Source organism: Channa argus, chromosome 12 (genome assembly GCF_033026475.1).
Source record: "Channa argus isolate prfri chromosome 12, Channa argus male v1.0, whole genome shotgun sequence".
Classification (NCBI taxonomy): domain Eukaryota; kingdom Metazoa; phylum Chordata; class Actinopteri; order Anabantiformes; family Channidae; genus Channa; species Channa argus.
In genome coordinates, this window is record NC_090208.1 from 1,565,792 (window position 1) to 1,587,659 (window position 21,868).

Sequence of the window (21,868 nt, forward strand, 5' to 3'; positions counted from 1 at the left end):
TGGACTCTGGACTCTGACTGACTCTGGTTTCTCTTTCTACAGAGAAGAAGAACTTCACTGATCCACCTCCTCTGGAGTCTGAGTAATTTCTTCCTTTTAAATCTTTGGTTCTGTTGATCAGACACATGGTTTCTGGTAGAATGAAAACCCTGATAAGTCATCACATGGATCTAATTATCATTTAATAATCACATGAGCAGAGGAAACAGGAAGTGAACAAGCTTTTAGGATGAAACATTAAAGTCATGATCTATAAATAAACAAATCTTTTTTTCTTACATTCAGTCAACTGTCAGATTTCTTTTTCCACTCACTCATATTAAATTAGAGCCTTTGTGCAAATGTCCAGTCAACCGTGTCCCTAAATGTCCAGCAGACTTCTGTGGCTCTCGTCCTAATGTGTCCTCTGTCCTGTTTCCTAAGTTAGTAGGTTATTGGACATTTTTCTATCCTCAGATACATCGTCACATTGAACGTCCCCAACATGAATCATATCTGTTTATTATGTGCTGTACACAGTGGTATCAGTCCTGACAAGAGGACATTTTGTCTCCTCCGGACTGAAAATTTCTGAATATTCATCACTAGTTTTGATTGATTATTTTTTTATTTTTAATACCCGAGGTTTGTAAAAGTAAAGACGTTCCCACCTCTGACCCTGTGACAGGTGGGACAGGCTCCACCCTGTGACCCTACACAGGATAAGAGGTTACAGACACTGGATGAATGGATTTATACCACTGAACATTCAGAGGATCCAGACAAATCTCTGTCCATGGGGACAAGGTCAAAAACCAGTCCTGAATGGTTGTGTTCTTCAGTCTCTCAGGGCCCACTGGCTCTGAGCTTCACACAGTCTGTTAGTAAAACTTCAGTGGATTCTGCTGGTGACAGAATCCCAGAACCACTGTGTTCAGATTCTGTAGTAAGGACCAGATCATTCAGCTTCACTTTGAGAGCGATGGCTAAATATTTCAGTCAGTGGCCTGTAAAGCAGGTGAGTTTATGAGTTTATCACCGTGTAACATGTTACGAACATTTCCTGACCAAACATGGATCAGACACCTGGTTTACTGATGTCAGTAAACAAGTTAACTCACTAATACCTAATGTAACTAATGCTGTTTGTCATTCTAATGTTTTTTACTAGAAGATGATCTGTAGTATTTGATCATATGAGCTTATTCAAGAATAAACATGTTTGATGTCAAACACGTCTTTTTAATGTGTTCATGTGAGTTTGAAGTGAAGCTGCAGCAACAGCTGGAGAACATCTGCAGCCCTGTCACCAACAAAGTCACATACTTTAAGTTCCTTAGTTACTTCTTGTCTTCTTGCATGTGAGAGGAACAAGAATCCCTTAAAATAGCTTTAATTAGTCCTTAATGTAGTCCAAAATCCCTTAAGAATAAATTATAGTTATTTACTTTGCTCTTGATTTACTCTTTAATACTTCACTGTCCTGTGTCTCACCTGGTATATGTCTCATGTCCAGATGTCCACAGCTTATCTGTTTTCTTCTCAGCCCTTCTTGGTTCCATAAAAAAATGAACATTATTACAGAAACAACAATTCTTAACAATGTATACAGATGTTGATCTGGTGAAATAAGTTTCACATATTGAAACATGAAAAACCAGCATTTGAAAACAAAACTGATAGAAACGTTGATTTCTGACCACATCAGAGACGGTATCGTCCAAAATGATCAAACTGTTGAATAACTGTTGGAGGCTTTTAGCTTTGTGTATTTACAGTATGTCAGATCAAGGTCTTTGGACCCTGAGTGACAGGTGAGATTAAAACATTGAGTGCAGACAGAACCACTGTGTGAATAACAACAAAGTTTCATTCTGGTGAAATGTTTTGTGCATTAAGTTGGAATCTCTGAACACAGTGATTTCAATCTGAAGAATTGTGTCCATGTTAATGCAGCTAGTGTGTGTTTGATCTGGTTAAAGACTTTGACATGTGTCAGGACAAACAGCTGCTCAGTGACACAGGACATGTTTGGTGATTTGCAGTAAAACCTTCAACATCTGTTTTCTTTCATGAACTCAGACTTTAGACTGAAACAATCCACATAATCATCATAAATCATTTACCTTTGTTTAGTTTTTCACTTTCTAATTGAGGTTTGTTTGGTGTTTTCCTGCTGCAGCAGATCAACATCAGACCACGAGGTGGAGGAAGAGTCACAGACACAGGAGGAAGAGAGCGAGTAAAGGAAATGAAACTGAGGGAGAAACAGTAACAACTCACAGTCAGTCACAGTTTCAATGCTCTTGTTTCTACAAAGTGTAAAATTTAGCTTCAGCTTCTTTTCCTCAACAGCAGCAGCTGAGCATCATGGGTAATGTCCATCACATTAGTGTAAGTAGAACAGAACAGAGTCTGATGGTTTTTCTTATCATCAGAGTTTCTGTGTTCAGCCACTGTCAGGACATCACAGTCAAAACTGTCCATAGAACACGTCCAGACAGAGGTCAAAGGTCACCAGGTCACCTGAACCAGACAGAGGCTCAGTGAAGGTCAAAGGTTAATCACAGTTTTCTTCACTACAAAGTCTCTTTTACTGACAGATGATCCTCCAACCTCCTCCACAACTGCTGCTCAGCTTCTACTGAAGAACCACAGAGAAAACTGGACCAGAGACCCTCCACAGATCTACCATTACTTGCTGTGTGAGAACATCAGAGAGACATCATACACTGGACTCAGCCAAGTCCTCAGCCTGTCCAGACTGAAGAAGGAGATCATGTGACTACATTTCTCTCTGTCCACGTTCAGCAGAACTGTTCCCTAAAAGTTCAGACCTCACCTGCCGTGTCTGTCTTAAAGCTGAATTCACCAAATGTCCAACATGTTTTTTACATTTTTGCTTCAAGACAAAAAAGTTTCGACTTCCTGATGACACCATTGTGTTTGCTGAAACCATGGAACGTTCTGTGACCACAGGACCACAGAGAGGAAGCTGCAGCTTCATGCAGTCGTGTAGCTGACAGCTGAGGTTTCCTGTGTGAAGGACGAACACCTGCTGTTCAAACCGTGGTGTCTCTGTATTTCTGTCCTCCACACTATCAGCACTATGAGCTTCACTAACGGGTCACATTCAGGAGAACAGGTGTACCTAATAAAGTGGTCAGTCTGGTGTTGTGGTCACATCCACAGGTCAGACCTGAAACTGTCATGATGTGCAGAGCTTCCTGCGTCTTTTCTATCTGTCCTGTGTTTTATTGTGTATTCACCGTTAACACAGTTCCTGTGTTGTTGGATGTTTTCGTGGATTTGACAAAGGCCCAGTTTGAAGAGCCTCAGGTTTTCAATGCTTCCTTGGTTGTGGTCCTTCTTGTTCCCCTCCCTGTCAGCTGTCCTGCTGGTGTAGGGTTCTGATCAATCCCTGTTTGTGCTCCAGAGGGTGGTGGGAGTCATAGATTGCGCTTGTGTGAGGGGGTTTCCTGTTGACTTTAGTGTCAGTGTGAACCACACAGCACAGGAGGCCAAACTCTGTCACGTAGATAATGAGACTTTCACCGTTATCGTTCAGAGTGTGTTTGTCATTTAAGAAGGACCAAGTGAACACTAACAGGGTTTTCTGTGGAAGAACGTCTCCAGACTCTGAGTCTGAGCTTCATGTCCACACATCAGATCTGCTGCTGCTGACACTGACTAGTTCCTGCAGAAAAGAGCTGATGGAGGAGTCAGAGTCTAGTTTCTGTCTGTGATGTGATTTTCTGTTGTTCAAATCAGTGAAAACTGATATTTACAGTTGTATCAGTTCTCATTTTAACAGGTCCTAAGATCTGAGGACAGAGATACAACATCAGGTGAATTATCTTTATCAGGACATAACTTTTCCACCCAGAGTCAACAGGAATCAGCTGTGACCATAAAGATTATGGATGGATGATTGATGCAGGAGAAGTTTTCATATTTTCCTCTGAATGTGAAACAATGATAAACAGAAGTTAGGTATCCAAAACCACCCAAACCGTGGAGGTCAGAGGTCACCGAGTTTGTTAAACATTACAACAGTGTGGACCTGAGCTGCAATGAAATATATGTGCACAACAATATATTTCAATGTGCTGCATCAAAATAAATCAGACATTTTAAATAATTAATAATCACTAATCAACTAAACTGCGTTTAGACACACAGAGACACACTGAGGTTGGATTTTTGAAGCTTTTCTTTAGTTCAAACTAATAAAATTAACACGATCGATGCAGGTAGTAAACATTGACTGGTGTGATATGACTCACCAACACTTTATCACACACAGTGGGAGTAAATACGTAAATGGCTGCTGTCACATATAGAACACAGTCTGATGTGTTACTTTCTTTTCTATGTATTAAGTTTCCATCATTAAGGTTCAAAGTTTCCATGGTCAGTAATGTTTCACACAATGTAAAAGAATCAGAAAGCCCAAAGTAAATATGACTGAGTTCTACAGCTCTAATCTACATTCACAAAGAAGCAGCCGTTACTCAGTTTAACAGTGTCATGTCTCAGTCCCTTTCTAGCTGAACTATGCACCACTACCTCTGTCTTTGCTAAGTTCACTGTCAGGACCAGAGGCAGTCATCCTGCACGAGGAACATGTCTGTTCCTTCATGGTCAAGGACGTCACTACCTGCATATATGTGACTCTGCAGAAATTAATCAGAGCAGCATGGAATACATGACATTTAAGACACAAACAGATCTTAGAATACAGTTATAGTTGACCTTCATACTCTAGAAAGCAGGTGAGTGGGATGGAGATGAAGGTCAGATGGCACCGGCAGCACATCAAAGGTAAAGACTGGGACACAGTAAATTCATTCTAAAAATGAGTAATTTAATCCAGTAATAAATATATATTTTGTCTTGTCAGTTCAGGGTCAGCACAGATCATTTGTCAATTTGCTGGTATTTTACCTCATAAAATAAGTGTAAAATAACAAGAACATACAACATTTAAGAAAAACAGGTCAGCTGTTACATGTGAAGGTCTGTTGTCTTCAGATTTCTGTTGAGATACAAATGTATCAGTTATGTCGTCAGTTATTTCATATTGAGCATCAAACATTTGTAGTTTGTTTTCTCTCATGCTTCAATTATCTGTCTAACAGGAAACATGTACATGTGATGTTACCTTCTCTCACTGATGAGTAGCTAATATTTGGATCAGATGGCTGCTCTGCAACACAAAGACACAGACACACAAACAGTGTTACAATGTAAATCATCACACATGGAGCTGATGAAAACAGTCTTCTTCTTCTTTTCCTTTGGGCTGTTTCCTTTCAGGTGTCTTCACAGCCAATCAACATGCCTCCATCTAACTCTGTCCTCTGCATCCTCTTCACTCACACCAACTAACTTCATGTCCTCCCTCACTACATCCATAAATGTCCTCTTTGCTCTTCCTCTAGACCTCCTGCCTGGCAGCTCCAACCTCAGCATCCTTCTACTGATATATTCACAGTTTCTCCTCTGAACATGTCCAAACCACCTCAATCTGTCCTCTCTGACTTTATCTCCAAAACATCTAACATGAGCTGTCCCTCTGATGTCCTCATTCCTGATCCTGTCCATCCTCGTCACTCCCAAAGAGAACCTCAACATCTTAAGCTCTGCTACCTCCAGCTCTGCCTCCTGTCTTTTCTTCAGTGCCACTGTCTCTTAGCCGAACAACATCTCTGGTTTCACCACCATCTTGAACATCTTTCCTTTCATTCTTGCTGATACTCTTTTATCACACAACACACCTGACACTTTTCTCCACCCGTTCCAACCTGCCTGCACTCACCTCTTCACCTCTTTTCCACACTCTCTGTTGCTCTGAACCTTTGACCCTAAGTACTTAAAGTCCTGCACCTTCTTCACCTCTGCTCCCTGTAACCTCACTGTTCCACCTGGGTCCCTCTCATTGACACACATGTATTCTGTCTTACTGCAGCTAAGCTTCATTCCTCTGTTTTCCAGAGCAAACCTCCACCTCTCTAGATTTTCCTCCACCTGCTCCCTGAGCTCACTACAAATCACAATGTCATCTGCAAACATCACAGTCCATGGAGATTCCTGTCTAACCTCATCTGTCAGTCTGTCCATCACCAGAGCAAACAAGAAGGGGCTCAGAGCTGATCCTTGATGCAGACCCACCTCCACCTTGAACTCCTCTGTCACACCTACAGCACCTCACCACGGTCTTACAGCTCTCATTCATGTCCTGCACCACTCTAACATACTTCTCTGCCGCTCCAGACGTCCTCATACAATACCACAGCTCCTCTCTCTGCACCCTGTCATACGCTTTCTCTAAATCTACGAAGACACAATGCAACTCCCTCTGACCCTCTCTGTACTTCTCCATCAGCATCCTCAAAGCAAATACTGCATCTGTTGGACTCTTTCTATGGATGAAACCATATTGCTGCTCACAAATGTTCACCTCTGCCCTTAGCCGAGCTTCCACTACTCTTTCCCACAACTTCATTGTGTGACTCATCAGCTTTATTCCTCTGTAGTTGCCACAGCTCTGCGCATCTCCCTTGTTCTTAAAAATGGGCACCAGTACACTTCTCCTCCAGTCCTCAGCATCCTCTCACTCTCCAAGATCTTGTTAAACAAACTAGTCAGAAACTCTACTGCCACCTCTCCTAGACACTTCCATACCTCCACAGGTTTGTCATCAGGACCATGTCCTCCTCACTTCACTCTTACTAATCTTTGCTACTTCCTGCTCCACACCAGTCACCTCTTCTACTCTTTGTTCCCTTTCATTTTCCTCGTTCATCAACTCTTCAAAGTTCTCCTTCCATCTTCCCATCACACTCCTGGCACCTGTCAATACATTTCCATCCTTATCTTTAATCACACTAACCTGCTGCACATCCTTCCCATCTCTATCTCTTTGTCTGGCCAACCTGTACAAATCCACCTCTCCCTCTTTAGTGTCCAACCTAACATACAAGTCCTCATATGCTCTTTGTTTGGCCTTTGCCACCTCTACCTTCACCTTACACTGTATCTCCCTGTACTCCTGTCTACTCTCTTCAGTCCTCTCAGTGTCCCACTTCTTCTTAGCTAACCTCTTTCTCTGTATACACTCCTGAACTTCCTCGTTCCACCACCAAATGTCCATGTCTACTTTCCTCTTTCCAGATGACACACTGAGTACCCTCCTACCTGTCTCCCTGATCACATCAGCTATGAGGGGAAAACAGCAGTCTGTCTCATCCTGCAATGGTAAAGCTGAGGTTTTTAGTACAGGCTCTCTCTCTGAGTTCTGTCCATGTAAATGTGCTTGGTGCTCACAGTCCTGCGGACCAGGCCCTCTGCTCCGTCTTTCTGCTGACGTGTGATCACACCAGTAGAAATGTGCTTTCATTCTCATTTCATTATTGGGAAACTAACTTTATAACACAGTCTGTAATATAATACCTTTTGTGTAACTAACAGGAGTCATCAGTCTATAGGTTGGACAGAGCCTACGTACCTCTCCTATTGGTGGTCTGTCCAATGTTCACATCCACTGCAGGAGAAGACGTTTTCCTTCCTGGGAGGAGAAGAGGAAGGATCACAAACAAAGTACTACAGATACATTTGTCCACTGTGATTCACATGTTACAGACTAAATAGTGTTGCAACAGTTAAGCAAACCCCTTCTTCGTACTTTGTCAGTTGAAGTCTGAACTCAGAGTCACTGGCTGTTTTACTGTTCCCATCTGTAAAGAACCAAATAACCAACATGTTCTCATCCCACAGTGTCAGATAATGATGCTTCCCAAAGCATCAAATTGTGCTTTTTTACGGCAACGGCAAACACCTAGTTTCTGTACTATAGTAACCATGTGCATACTCCATAGATCCCAGAAAGCACCTTCAGGGAGGTAGGGCTGCCCTTCTTAAGGCAGCTGTGTCTAAATCTCAGTGTCTTTGTTTGATGTGGGCACACTGCAGATTGTAGGAGCTGTTCTCTGGATGCATTTGCTTCATGGTAGTCTTAACTCTCTGATTGTACACTGACATTTTAATAAAGCTTAACAGTTTTATATTAAACAACTCACCTAATTCTTCGTTGTGTTGCTGTGTGCAGCCAGTCCTGTCCCATAGGCCGAAAAGCCTTAGAGGAGCTAATGTGAGCCATTGGTAACGGTAGGAAGGATATTTGCTTCCGAGGTAAAATACACTTAACTTGTACTTTTCTCTCTAGGACTTAATGCCAGTCTGCTGTTCTGCTTGTGCTGACGTTTGGAACGAGCTGTCCAGCTGAGCAATATGTACTTTTTTCTTTCTCTGCGTTTTCTTTGTTTTTATTATGTAATTTTATTGCTCCTGCTGTGTATGCTGTACTTGCACTATTCATAATTGTAGTTCTTTTCTTTTGTAGAACTAAGGAAGGAACTGTGGGGAGCAGGCCAGGCCTTAGTGCCTCTTCATTGCATGGTGCTAACACTGAGTGTTACACAAAGTACTAGGGACTTACACAGCCAAGCTTGTAGCATCTTTGGGTTTTTCTTTTTTTGTTTTTTAGCATGTGTGGTTGGTGTTTATGGGGGTTTAGTGTGACATCTCCCCACAGTGAGCACTTCCAGGAAGTGGTTACTTTTATATTCTTAAACTGATTTAAAATTCAAACATTCTATAACACAGGTTACTATTTATTCCACCTTTACAATTGATACTGGTTTATATTAATACACGTATATTTTCTTTTATGCACATCTTGTGAAATTAGATAAAACCTCATTTTTTTGGTAAGATACATACTTTTGATTCTCAAATGTTTCCATTGCTTTGTAACTATCTGATTATTAATGGTCAGTACTTTACTCACTCACACTTCAAAAGTATTATTATTCATGGTTGTTTGAAATTTGTCCCTTACAATTTCGCTTTTAATATTGATTTTTTAAATGTTATTTGATGTTGTCATTTAGGGAAAAACATTTATTGTAGTTTTTATGAATCTGTTTCTAGTTTTTTCAGTGTCCTCACTAGTCGTCCTACTCATTATTGGTGTATTCAAAGATTCCCCCATTTGTTGAATTTCTATTTCCTTCCACTTTACCTCGGACTCTTTACATAACCAAACAACCACTAATACCTGCTTAAATTTGGGAAAGCCAGTCCCTCCAAGGTTAATGTGGTGAAGTGTAGCAGACAGTAGAAGAGCATAGCAGAGCAGGAGGAGGGAGGCCTGTGTCAAGCAGAGTGGTTTTGAATTTGACTGTGAATCCCATTGTAGCACTAGCTAAGGTTGTGTATTGCTTTAATTAAATATAAGCTAATCAATTCTACATCCTCATTAAATCAATAAATGAACAAATTAAAAACATGCAGCTCTGTTTCACTTCCAGGCTGCAAACACGTTTGTTAGTAATGATGTGTCTGTAAATATCTGTTAACATAACTCAAACACTCAGCAGCAGAAAATACATGTAACAGCAAAAAGTGAAAAAACACCAAATCAGAAAGTGACTCAGTCTGATGGTAAAGTGGGTCCCAGGTTGTAGTTTCAGTACAGAGCTTCAGACGGGATCACACTGACTGAACAATCTGGATCCAGTCTGTTCACATCATACCTGTGTCTTTCCTCCACAGCTGCACAAGTATAACCACAACCAGATCCAGAACCAGGAGACAACCGACTACCACAACTACTGAAATATGGACAATGGAAAAGATGGAAAGAGAAGCGGTCGTGGAGGCTGAAGGATGAGAAGAGTTTGTAGATGATGTGGTGGTGTGAGGATCAGAAGTTGTAGATGATGTGGTGGTGTGAGGATCAGAGGTTGTAGGAGGATCTGTAGACAGAGGAGGAGAATCTGGTTCAGTGATCAGTTTATTATCAGGTCAGCAGGTTAGTTCATATCTTTAAACAGAAAGTGATGTCAGTGTCCTGACCTCTGACCCTCAGCCTGCTCTGAGTAGATTGTCCAAATTGATTATGAGAACACCAGTAGAAACCTTCATGAGACTGTTGGAGGTTGTGGATGATGAACATGACCCGAAGGTCCGATCCAAGTTCGGTCCCATTAAAGAAGAAATAAGCTTTGACAAATTCACCATGTTTGTTTTCACAGAAAAGAATGACGGCATTTCTCAATGCAGGGTCTTCAAAGATCTTCAGAGTCAGCTGTTGCTCTGAACCTAAAACAGAGACAGGGTCCAGTGTTAATCCAGACTCTCAGAGAATTAAATCAGTCCTTACTGGCTCTGTGACACGTTACTGACATGAACAAACCACAGATCACTTGTCATTATGTTGGTTCCTCATAGATCATAAAAACCACATGGAGCAGAACAACAGCTGTGGATTTGGCATTTTGTTTCCTTCTAAACTCTCTTCATTATCATCATCATCATCTAGTGACCTCCACAACAAATAATCCAGGACGTGTGATACACCAGAGGTTTCATCCATGTTTAGGATTTGACTGTTTCCCACCATATATATTTGTTGTTTCTATTGACTGACGATTTGACAGTTAAACTGTGTTTGTACCAGATTCTGATTTATGTCTGTTGGGGTGTCAGTGACTGTTTTTACCTGCAGAAACAGTCAGTCCACACAGCATCAGCACAGACACACCTGGAACAGGAGGACACATAAAGAGTGCTTCCACCAACATCACACACATCTGAATACTGGTTAAAGTGTCACATCTAACTTTTTTTCATAAAAGTCGACATTTTTGCATGTTCTTGTACAAAAACAATCAGGAATTGTAAAGAGTAATTTGTGCTGAAAGGAAAAAGATGTGAAATGCAGCGAGATCCTGGATGGAGAGACGAGCATAACAGAGACTAATGAAGGTAAAATAAGTTTAAGTGTCTTACGTGAATATGAGGTTGTTCAGAGCATTTGGACAATAAGGAGCAAATGAAGCCCAGACTGAGTTTATCTCTAGTATCAATGTGTGTTTTCTCTGTAATGTGTGAATGTGTGTGTTTGACTCACCGAAGAGCAGAGAGACTGATGGAATCTTCATGTTACCTTGATGAGGACCGAACATCTGAACAGCAGAGAGACGACGTCAGACTCAACACTTCCCTGTTCACGCGTACATCATGAGTGTCTGAGCTTGGTATGATGGGGGTGGGGGACAGTCTCCAAACTGATTACTGCCTGTTGCGTATTGTTGAAGGAAGGGTTTGTTTGATGGTATGAGGGGAGGGAGGGGGGGATGGGTTATTACAGTTTTCTGCCTACATTTGTGCTGAAATGGTGCTGGTGCCTAAACCAAGGTTGACAACATTAGATAAGTTCTTTATTTCTGAAGGGCTCATTTGAATCATTTACACTTGAATCTACTTCCACGAGTGGAAAGTACATTTTGATGCAAAATGTTTATCACAGTTCTGTGGGACATGTTGTATTTTTTTACTCCACCTCATTTATCTGACAGCTTTAGTAACTAGATAGTAGATATTACTATATATAATGAACTAATAAACAGTGATGGATTAGCCACTGTCAGTACATAAAGTGTTAAAGTCAGCTTCACCTTTACCAGCTGCTGTTTCTGTCCCACACCTAGTCTCTACAATAACAGTGAGTTTTGTCCTTAGGTCTTATTCATTATTATCAATATTGGGATTTATCAATGTCTGTGGAAGCAGCTCAGATATTTAATGTGATTATTTCCCAGCACCAAAATGTCACCAACTACCAAATCAACTGGTGCAGTAGCAGGATTTGAACAAGTAGAGAGCAGTGCCCAGGAATATTTATCACACAGCACATATAATTTAAATGCTTTGCACTAAAATGTCAGAATTGGGACCAGAATCACTCGACAATAATATTTAGTTGCTCTTAAACCTTTAAACTTCACTAACTGTTGATTTTGCTTTCTGTGCTGCTTAATTATTATGTCTGTCTGCTACTGATGTGTCATTGTAATTAGGTTTTTAATGTGACCTGCAGATGAACATTAGCTTTAAGATAACCATGTTATAATATATCATCTTAAATATTGTACATGGTCTATTACAAAATGCAGGAGACACAGTTATTGTTCAGAAAATACAAAATAATCTTTAATGGTAAAAGACGACAACAGGAACAGAAAGAAAAAACAGAGTCACTGAGCTGATGTGATCATCTGCACTGTGAGCGAAACTTCTGCTTTTTATATCTTCTCAGTAGATCTGTTCATGTCCACCTCATTGTTTTAACCACAATGTGTCAATCGCTCTGCTGCTGTTCAGGAAATAGGAACATAGTTGCTGCTGTTCACACCCAGAGAGTCTTTCTGTTTGTCCTCCAGCTGCTCATCACATGCTGCTGCAGGAAACTGAATACGTGAACAGATACATGTTGTACTCAACAAAACATGTCTGAGAAAAGCTGTAAATCTGCAAAACTATAGGTCATGATACATTCACCTTTATTGTTTGAAAAGTGATGTAAAACCAATGATGTTTTTACTTTAAGGGAAATGGGGCTGCCAGGAAGTGGTGGGGGCGGTGGTGTGTGTATAATGCACAGGACTGTCAGCCAATAACCCTGGTTCAGGCAAGAAAACCGTTGACTTTAGGGTTAGAGTAAGATCGTGGCTGGGTTCAAAAGTGAAAAACAGGTTTTGTATAAAAAGACTCTATTACACCAGCCCTCGATCTTCCTCAGACCCTAACCAGCTCCTGTACCTGACTAATAACGCTGTAGTCACACAAACTGGACATTGTACTGCATCACATATTATATCAAAAAACAAAACAAGATATTTTGCTGCAAGATTGGATATTTTGACTCTAATTCCTGACTGAAAGTCTTCATACAAATCATTCCTGTAAAGGTGGTCACATAATTGTTTTGCAACTACTTTTTCAAGGATTTTAGAAATTAAGGTGAGTTCGAAGCTGCAGTAAACTGCTCCTTAACTCTAGCGTCTATAACTAATGAGCCATGACCACTGCACACACTAGGCCCATGTTATATGACGTTATTGACAAATTACAGGAGCATGTGTTGTTTTGTGACACTGACAGCATAGTTTTTATATCTAAAGATGGTGACTGGATCCTACCTCTGGAAGTTTGTTTCAGGGGGTCCTGAGTGTTACACATATGTCACCAAATGTGGGAAGACGGAGGAGAAATGCAAAGGAGTCACTCTAAATGCCAAAAATCCATCTGTTGTCATGCATCAATCACTACAAAGTCTTATTAACTTATTCGTAAGCAACCAGGTTTCTAATGATCACCTGACCACTGAATCTGAAACAATTGTCCTTTGCCCTAAACAATTCGACTCTTTCCCGTTTTGTAATTTTCATTGTAAGTGGGTTAAAGCACTTCATTAAAAGTATTTTAACAGAACTGTAAATGCTGTTATTTAATTATTTTAATAAACCATGTAACTTGGATGGATGTGATGCTGGTGTGAGCTCAGTGCACACGTCTGATGTTTCTCACAGTGGTCTAAGGGAGAAAGCTCAGGGAGTTTGTGTGTTTGCTCAGACACATGAAAAATTAGAGGGAACGTTGGTTGTGAGCGGCCCTTGGAACTGTGAAAAGACTTTCTTTGTCATGAGTGTTATTGAAAATGCTTCACGCATCATTTCAGAGGATATAGATAAAGTGTACGTATATTCGGCAGATGATAATCTGTAATATCGCTGTAAATAAATATGTTATATTCACCACTGTGGATATCTGCAGGGTAGCAAGCTACATGGATATCTTTTTCTTTTCGGTATCTACGGGGATGATAAAAGTGGCTCCTGGTTTAAATCCCAATATCTGTGTTAGTTTTTCTTTAAATATAAACATTAGAATGTTGGCCCCCATGATGTAGACATGATTTGTAATATTGTTATACTGCATGGACACCGTCGCTGTAAATGGATTCCCAATAATGTGGCCATTAAATTCTATTATAATATTAAATATATTATTAAAATATTTTTGTGATGGTCTCGTAAAATCCCACAGACAGTGTAATGTTGTACACATCTCTTGTTTCGGTGTTGCAAATATTTATAACCACATCCTTGTGTAAAAAAGTGTTCCAGACCCAAGGAAACTGCACCTCGAGACCCATAGTTCTTCCTTAAGAACTATGGGTCTCGAAAGCTTTGTTCTGTAATTCCATATTTTATTGTTTGGGTATATATGTGATGATGAGTTTTTGTCCATGATGGTTAAACAAGATCTGCTCCTCACAGCTGCACGCTATGTAAAGCTCACATAGACTAATGTGTCCTGCTGTTAAGCCCTTCAATGCAGATCAATTACATCCTTTTCAGGTATTAAAGAGTTAAAATTTTCAGCCCATCGTAACCACTTTACCAAAACAGAATTTTCACGTCCTACTTCTTTTCTATCCAAAATGTAAAAAATGTTGAAGACCTTATCTTTATTGACAAACCCCCGCTACAACTCTTTTTCATAAAATATCCTCCCCGCAAGGGGATACAATCCAGTGTCTTCTTGTGCCAGTCTCAATGGATAAATGCAGAGGGCTGTGTCAGGAAGGGTACCAATGTAAAACACATGCCAAATTAAACATGTGAATCATGACTTTCACACAGAATCTGACTTACATACCGGATAAGCCCGTATTAATAACAACTGCCACCAGTGCTGTTGACCTACAGGTTCCAGTGGAAATCGGGCTACTGTTGGTAGAAGGAGAGGAGGAAAGCTAAGAAAGTAGGACTGACAGTAGGGACTTCGAATGTTGGGACTATGACAGGGAAGGCTAGGGAGTTGATTGACATGATGCAGAGAAGGAAGGTGGACATACTGTGTGTCCAGGAGACCAGGTGGAAAGGTAGCAAGGCTAGAAGCTTAGGAGCAGGGTTCAAGTTGTTCTACCATGGGTCAGATAGGAAGAGAAATGGAGTAGGAGTTATACTGAAAGAGGAGTTTGTGAGGAATGTTCTGGAGGTGAAAAGAGTATCAGACAGATTGATGAGTCTGAAGCTGGAAATTGAAGAAGTGATGTTCAATGTTGTGAGTGGTTATGCCCCACAGGTAGAATGTGAGTTAGAAGAGAAGGAGAAATTCTGGAGTGAGTTAGATGAAGTGATGCAGAGCATCCCCAGAGGTGAGAGAGTGGGTAAATTAAATTGATTGGACATGATTTGGAAAGGCACCTCTCTATAGAAGGCCTCACGGCGTACAATGCAGACTGTATCAGAGCAAAAGGAACTGCCTGCAGAGCTCAGGAGAACAGGATTATTGCAAGGCACAGATCTGGGGTAGGCTGCAAAAACTGATGGTTCCCAAGAGCACAGTGGACTCCATGACTCTAAAATGGAAAACGTTTAGAACAACCAAGAGTCTTCCTAGAGGTGGTCACCCAGCCAAACTGAGCAATCAAGGGAGAAGGGCCTTAGTAAGGGAGGTGACCCAGAACCCAATGGTTACTCTGAGCTCTAGAGATCCTGTGCGGAGATTGGACAAAGTTCCAGAAGGACAACCACCACTCTGAGATCACTTTTTGACTGAGACGTAAAAACAGAGGTCACAACAATGAGCTTTCTTTATAATGTGTGTGGATCAATCTGTTAACATATTTAATTTGGTTGTAGGTCATCAATACAAAGAGGAAGATTTATTTTTATAGAACATTAAGTTAAAGTGGACAGTTACTAAGCTCCTTTCAGACACCGTATCCCAATATTATCCTGACTTTTTTAGGAGGGGCTGTATGTGTAGATGCAAATGTACAAGTGAGACTCTGTCAACATTATCTGGACTTTATCCTTTAACCCCCATACTGCAATGTCCTTATTGTGTTGTAAACGCATCAGAGTTTGCGCTCAAATAAAGAGACAGTGATCAAGTGATTGCATTTAAACATTTGGAAGTGAGAGTGTAGAAAATGTGTTCAGTCAACCGAGTCAGATATAGTAGAAGAAGAAAAGTCTCCTCCTGTCTTCATCCATCATCTGCAGATCAAACTGATTGTTCAGCCATCAGAGGAGTTGGATCAGTGGACCGACTTCTGCTCCTGATGTCCACTGTCTCATCTTTGTCTTGAGTTCTCTCTGCAGTGGAAATGGAAGACAGTCAGACAGAGACAAATGACCAGAGTCACAACCAGAGACAATCAAAGACAGACTTTTAAATATATAGACAACTGACTTTTGACTTTGAGCAGCACTGTGTTTTCCCTCCATATATTCAAGCTCCTGAAGTAGCAGACATATGTCCCATTGTCTCTGACTGTGGGGTATTTCAGGGTCAGACTAAAGTCTCCAGTTTTCTGATGGTCTTTGTTCAGCTCTGTTCGGCCTTTGTAAAACTGGTTCTGTTCTTCAGCTTGGTCAAAGCCTTTCTGATACAAGTGGACTGTCATTTTTGGTTCAGGCTCCTCACGTTTCCAATCCACTTTAGCGTCCCCAGGCAGGTTAGCTGTGGTCCTGAAGGGCAGCTGGACAGACTCCACTCCCTCCTCCACCTCTACCTGACAATCTGAGAGGACAACAAAGCACAACATCAGACAGCAGACAACAGCAGCAGTTTACTGGACACAGTTGTAGAGAAAGCTGAAGGACAGAACCATCATCAAATATTCTAATCTTTATTATTATTACAATAGTTATTATTAGTCTGACATCCCTCTTCTGTATGTTTTGTGCTGCCTAGCTGCTTGGGAATATTTTCAGCTAGAAACACAGTTTAAACTTCAAAACATTCAGCTCATTGGTAAATGGTAAATGTTCTGCACTTATTTAGCACTTTTCTACCTATTGGCTGCTTGTTATTCACCCATTCACACTCACAATCACACACACACTCACACACTGATAGGGAGCTGCTATTGCAGCTGGCCAACTAAGTTGGGGTTCTTGCTCACTTCGACATGTGATCAGAGGACCCGGGGATCCAGGCTTAGATTGCTGTCCAAAAATACCCCTAGATTCCTCCCTGATTTTTTAATTAGTGAGGAAATCGGCATCAAATCTGCAGTACTTTTACCAAATAAATTATCTTTAATTTTTGTTTCATTTAGAAAAAGGAAAGTTTTGTGCCTTCCATGATTTAATTTCATTTAAGCAGAAGAGAAGAAATTGTAATGAGCCTTTTTTTGCATCAAGTGGGATATAGATTTGAATGTCATCCGCATAAAAGTGAAAGGAAAGGCTATACTCTTCCAGAATAGAGCCCAAAGGGCGAAAGGCATTATGAGAATAGTAGATAGATAATAATATTACACTATTAACTAGTACAAATGTTCTTTCATCATCAGTGTAAAAGAAAAAGTGGTTATAGTGAAATAATGACAAATATTTTTCAGCACAGTGGTGGAGTGGTTAGCACTGCCGCCTCATAGCTACAAAGTTGCTAGTTTACGTCCTCGATGTAAACTTGTGGTCTTTCTGTGTTGAGTTTGCATGCTCTCCCTGTGCTTGTGTGGGTTTCCTCCTGGTTCTTCAGTTTTCTCATGCATGCTGGTTCATTGGTGACTCTAAATTGTCTGGAGGTGTGAATGTGAGTGTGAATGGTTGTCTGTGTATGTCCCTCTGTGTTGGCCCTGAGACTGACTGAAGACCTGTCCAGGGTGGATCCCCCTCAACCAGTGACAGCTGGGGTAGACTCCAGCCTCTCCGTGACGCTGAATAGGATAAGTGGTTACAGATAATACATGAAATGTCTGATAAAGGAACTTGTTTACTACCTAATTATGTAATAAATATTATGTTGATAAAATAGTAGTTTTACCTATTTTGCAAATTTAAAATAAAGGGAAGCACCCAAAACACTTATACACACACATATATGTGATCACCATGGGCAAAGCTATTATTATTGTTTTTTGCTTGGTCAACACGTGTTTTAATAAACTCCCTACATAGACTTTTAATTTTTTTTGTTTGTTCTGTGCACGTAACGATACATTAAAAAAGTTGTCCACCTGACTGTTACAGGACAAATTAGGTTAGTTTAGCAACACGACAGGAAAAAGCTCAGCACAAAGACTCTGAACTGACCTTTGACCAGTAGCTGCACATCTTCTTTCATCAGGATGTGTCCCTCACTGCTGTAGATGATGCAGGTGTAGGTGTTTCTGTCTCTTACTGTGGGGTATTTCAGAGTCAGACTGAGGTCTCCAGTTTTCAGGAGGTTTTTCTTCACCTCTGTTCGACTTATGTATTCCTCATCTTGTTCTTCAGGCTTGTCAAAGCCGTTCTGACACACATGTATCATCCAGTTGTAACTGTTCCTCCACTCCACTTTAACATCTTCAGGGAGGTGAACTGTGGTTTTACAGGGCAGCTGGACAGACTCCACCCCTGAATCCACCTCCACCACCTGTGGGACTGAGAGGACAACAAAGCTCAACATCATGTGGACAGACAGCAGCAGCAGCTCTGACACATTTTCTTTGAGTGGATGAAGTGAAAACATGTTTGATTTGTTCAAGTCTGAAATGTCTCCATGTCTCCATGTAACAGAGACAGTGTTGTCTTCTGTGTCTGTCCAATCAACAGCAGAACTGACTCTTTGTTCGCTTCCTTAGTTTTATTGTCAAAAAGAGAAAATTAAGCCTTTGTTACTGTCTCTGACAACAAATTATGTCAAAAATGGAAAATTTATTAAATTATATATTTACAGTCAAAGATTTGTTTTGTATAAATAAAAGTTTGAAACAAAATGTTTAAATAATCATTACTTTGACTGCAGTGTTTTTGAGGATGCAGCAGAAAACCTGGATGAACTGATTGACACTGTGATATCATATGTTCGTTTTGGTGCCAACCAAGACCTATTGCACAAACAGCAACAAGTCATGGTTCACAGCTAAACTCAGACAACTTCGCAGGACTAAAGAAGAAGCTTATAGAAGTGGGGATAGACTCCTGTACAGGCAGGCATGAAATTCACGGTCATAGGAGATCAAGGTGGCAAAGAGAAATTATGCTGAAAAGCCGAAAAACCGCTTCTCTGCCGGTGATGCCACAGGAGTGTGGAGAACCTTGAAGGACATTACAAATTACAGGAGTATTTTATTCGTTTGAAAGAAACAGCCCAACACCCCCCACGTTCATTATTTCAGAGATCACTACAGCCTCACCTGTATCCACCCCCTACTTCCATTTAAATGGTAGAATTTGAAAAAAGCTTTTATTTTGAAAGTGTTTCATTATGTCATCACTGACGTCATCAATTCAAAGGCAAATTATACAAGTATAGAAATCTCAAAAGTCTAAAAGATATTGACCAGACCAGGATTTCATCAAAGATGTCAATTATGACGTTATCGCTTCAAAGGCAATCATGTGAAATATACAAATCTTGAGGGTAAATATATCAAAAAGCCCATTACAAGCATTAATGCGGTGGCTCTATCTGAAAGTATGCTGAAGCAGCTAATAATAATAAAGCTTAGTTATCGTAATTCCTGTAGGATTGACTTCAGAGGCAAGAATTTGATGTCATCAATGATGTCATCACTTCAAAGGGAAAATATGAACGTACAAATGTCTTAAAAAGTATAAAAGTCATTTAAAAAGCCAAATATAAGCAATAATGTCTTTTATAAGCTTAACATTTTTGTGTTTCTAGCTGAAAGTATGGCTAAGTAGCTAGGCAACAAAAAAGGTACAGAAGTCCTAATAATAATAATAAAGATTAGAATAACATAGCTGGACATATATTAGGACATAAAATAAATGCCTCAAAATTATCAATGATTACTGAATGAAAAAAGTCAGAGTCTAAAATCACATTCTCTGCTTCATATTTTGTGAGAATTGCAATATGTATTTTAATGTTACTGATAATACTGGAAGTTTAAACTTTGAAGCTGGAATTAAACTGTTGTATACAAAGATGGATATGTTTACGTTTCTCTCTAAAATGTCAGCTCAAATGTAGTGAAAATGAATATTCTGCCTCATGTGCTATATATATTCCAAAATATTCTCTTAGCACCAACACAGAAACTAAGAACTAAAGAAAATATTTATTTAGCTTTTATAAAATAACAAAATAACAAAAATAATAAAATCTCTCAGTGTATTAGCTTCCATTTGACAGAAGAGGGATTCAAATGTCCAAATGTTCTCCAGTAACTCAAGGCCACAGAGTCGTATAATGATCCTAATGATCCTGTTTTGTTTAAAATGAAGAAAATGTTAAGGAAATATTAGGTTGTACAGAAAGGCATGGATGTAAAAATCATCATCTTATTTATGTTTAGTCTGTAACATAACGTTTTCCAAACATCTGATGCTGGCTTTCAATCCGTTTTGAAAATTTGCAGGTAATTAGTATCATGGATATAAAAGTCAATCCTCCAGGAATTTGTGATGTTGCAATCACAACAACTATTTCAACCAATCCCCTGGTAAATTCTGTGCAATTTGAAATATTCCAATATGTGTCACATTTTTTAGGAAAAGCTGTCAGGCATTTTAAACATCTGCAAAATCCTGGTGGGGCTGAAAAGGGGATACACCAAAGTCTCAGTCTTTCCAATTAAAGCATTATGTTATGAGATGCTTTAAATGTTTGATCGCTCTGTTTAAATTGAATTAATATATTGCAGCCCAGTGCGACTTCACTACCCACTATGACCTCAATAATAAACAGTGGAATTGTTATCTTTGACACTTTTAACCTAAAACTGAGAAATTATAACATTCATGGTAGAGCTGCTGGATTGCATTTGATTAGATTGTGCTGTGTAATGTTGTGGTTGATCTTTGTATAAGCTATAGTTTTTTTGTTGTTATTTTTTATTTATTTTATTAACAACTAGATTTTATTATAATGCAAACATTTCTGCTGTCAACTGACCTTTGACACGAAACTCCACTTGTTTCTTCATCAGGATGTTTCCCTCCCTGTTGTAGACGGTGCAGGTGAAAGCCCCCTTGTCTCTGACTGTGGGGTATTTCAGGGTCAGACTGAGGTCTCCAGTTTTCAGCAGGGTTCTCTTCATCTCGGTTCGTCCTTTGTAGAACCAGTTCTGTTCTTCAGGCTGATCAGAGTTGTTCTGATACACAAGGACCTTATCATTGTCATTATTCTGCCACTCTACTCTGGCATCTCCAGGCAGGTAAACTGTGGTTTTACAGGGCAACTGGACAGACTCCACCCCTGAATCCACCTCCACATAGTAGACTGAGAGGACAACAAACCATAACATTAGCTGGACAAACAGCAAGTATCCTTCTCCTATAATTCCCAACCTCACTGTCCTGTCTTTCTCTTATAGTTCCAGGCCTTTCTCTTCCCTCTTTCTCTTAATATTTAAGACCTCTTTATCTCATCGTTCTCTTATAAATCCTAATGTTATTATCCTATTCTTTTCTTGTAATCCCAGACCACACAAAGCCATTTGTCCCTTACAGTTGCAAATCACTGTCTTATGAAAACAAATCCTTATCCATACAAGCAGACATCTAGTTACCAAAGTTTAACTATCCCAAGCAAGGCCCATCAGCTACAGCATTAACACCACCTGGGGGTTATAATATGAAAATATTCTGAACTAATAAATGCTGTATTATTATGGGTTAACCACCTGTCAGCACATAAAGTGTTAAAATCAGCTCCACCTTTACCAAAAGTGACCTTTGACCTTTGCTGTTTAATAATTACTGTACAGGTTTACCGTAATTATCATAATAACTATTGTTTAGGATACACAGGTTTCTTAGTGGAGTCCTTTTCTACTGTAAGTAAAATTGTTACTCTGCATAGTACTTTAACTTGAGTAAAAGATATGAAGTGGTATTTGTGGTATGTGGTTCTCCTTTCACACTGCACATAGTGCTGTGTGTTCTTCATAAACAACTAAATGTGGAGAGCAATGGGTCCTTTGTTGTGTCCTGCCATGGTAACATGCCTTTTCAACGATATGTGAATGGTTGACCTACAGAGATGTTAAGAGAATCGAGATGTT

General features: G+C 39.9%; 3 protein-coding genes across 5 annotated transcripts in view; 1 reads left to right on the plus strand and 2 right to left on the minus strand.

The window, feature by feature from the left end:
• The window catches only part of LOC137136945 (contactin-6-like), a 145,786-nt gene that overhangs the window by 51,831 nt on the left and 72,087 nt on the right, over positions 1–21,868 (plus strand). For 2 of the 3 annotated variants that reach the window (XM_067522756.1, XM_067522757.1), the window contains one exon: positions 43–1,212. The exons of the other annotated variant lie outside the window; for it this stretch is intronic. In XM_067522756.1, coding sequence (XP_067378857.1) covers positions 43–86 — 44 coding nt within the window. In that variant the 3' untranslated portion in view covers positions 87–1,212. Of the gene's footprint in view, positions 1–42; positions 1,213–21,868 lie in introns of those variants that run through there. 3 annotated transcript variants of the gene reach the window in all.
• LOC137136960 (uncharacterized) lies at positions 4,451–11,063 on the minus strand. Its single transcript, XM_067522776.1, has 7 exons — positions 10,958–11,063; positions 10,547–10,588; positions 9,901–10,146; positions 9,579–9,800; positions 7,490–7,549; positions 5,144–5,188; positions 4,451–5,017 (listed from the first exon to the last, which is right to left on the minus strand). The coding sequence occupies exons 1-7, from the start codon at positions 11,010–11,012 to the stop codon at positions 5,010–5,012; spliced, it is 678 nt and encodes a 225-aa protein (XP_067378877.1). The 5' UTR covers positions 11,013–11,063; the 3' UTR covers positions 4,451–5,009.
• On the minus strand, positions 16,001–21,824 carry LOC137136957 (butyrophilin-like protein 2). Its single transcript, XM_067522773.1, has 3 exons — positions 20,758–21,824; positions 17,946–18,275; positions 16,001–16,425 (listed from the first exon to the last, which is right to left on the minus strand). The coding sequence occupies exons 1-3, from the start codon at positions 21,107–21,109 to the stop codon at positions 16,061–16,063; spliced, it is 1,047 nt and encodes a 348-aa protein (XP_067378874.1). The 5' UTR covers positions 21,110–21,824; the 3' UTR covers positions 16,001–16,060.

Coding starts and splice junctions, on each gene's coding strand:
- LOC137136960 (XM_067522776.1), bottom strand. CDS start 11,012: ATGTTCGGTCCTCATCAAGGTAACATGAAGATTCCATCAGTCTCTCTG. Junction 9,801..9,900: donor GAGCAGGCTGAGGGTCAGAG/GTCAGGACACTG, acceptor CTCTGTCTACAG/ATCCTCCTACAACCTCTGAT. Junction 5,189..7,489: donor ACAGACCACCAATAGGAGAG/GTACGTAGGCTC, acceptor TTTGTGTTGCAG/AGCAGCCATCTGATCCAAAT.
- LOC137136957 (XM_067522773.1), bottom strand. CDS start 21,109: ATGTTATGGTTTGTTGTCCTCTCAGTCTACTATGTGGAGGTGGATTCA. Junction 18,276..20,757: donor AGTGGAGTTTCGTGTCAAAG/GTCAGTTGACAG, acceptor TTGTCCTCTCAG/TCCCACAGGTGGTGGAGGTG. Junction 16,426..17,945: donor TGTGCAGCTACTGGTCAAAG/GTCAGTTCAGAG, acceptor TTGTCCTCTCAG/ATTGTCAGGTAGAGGTGGAG.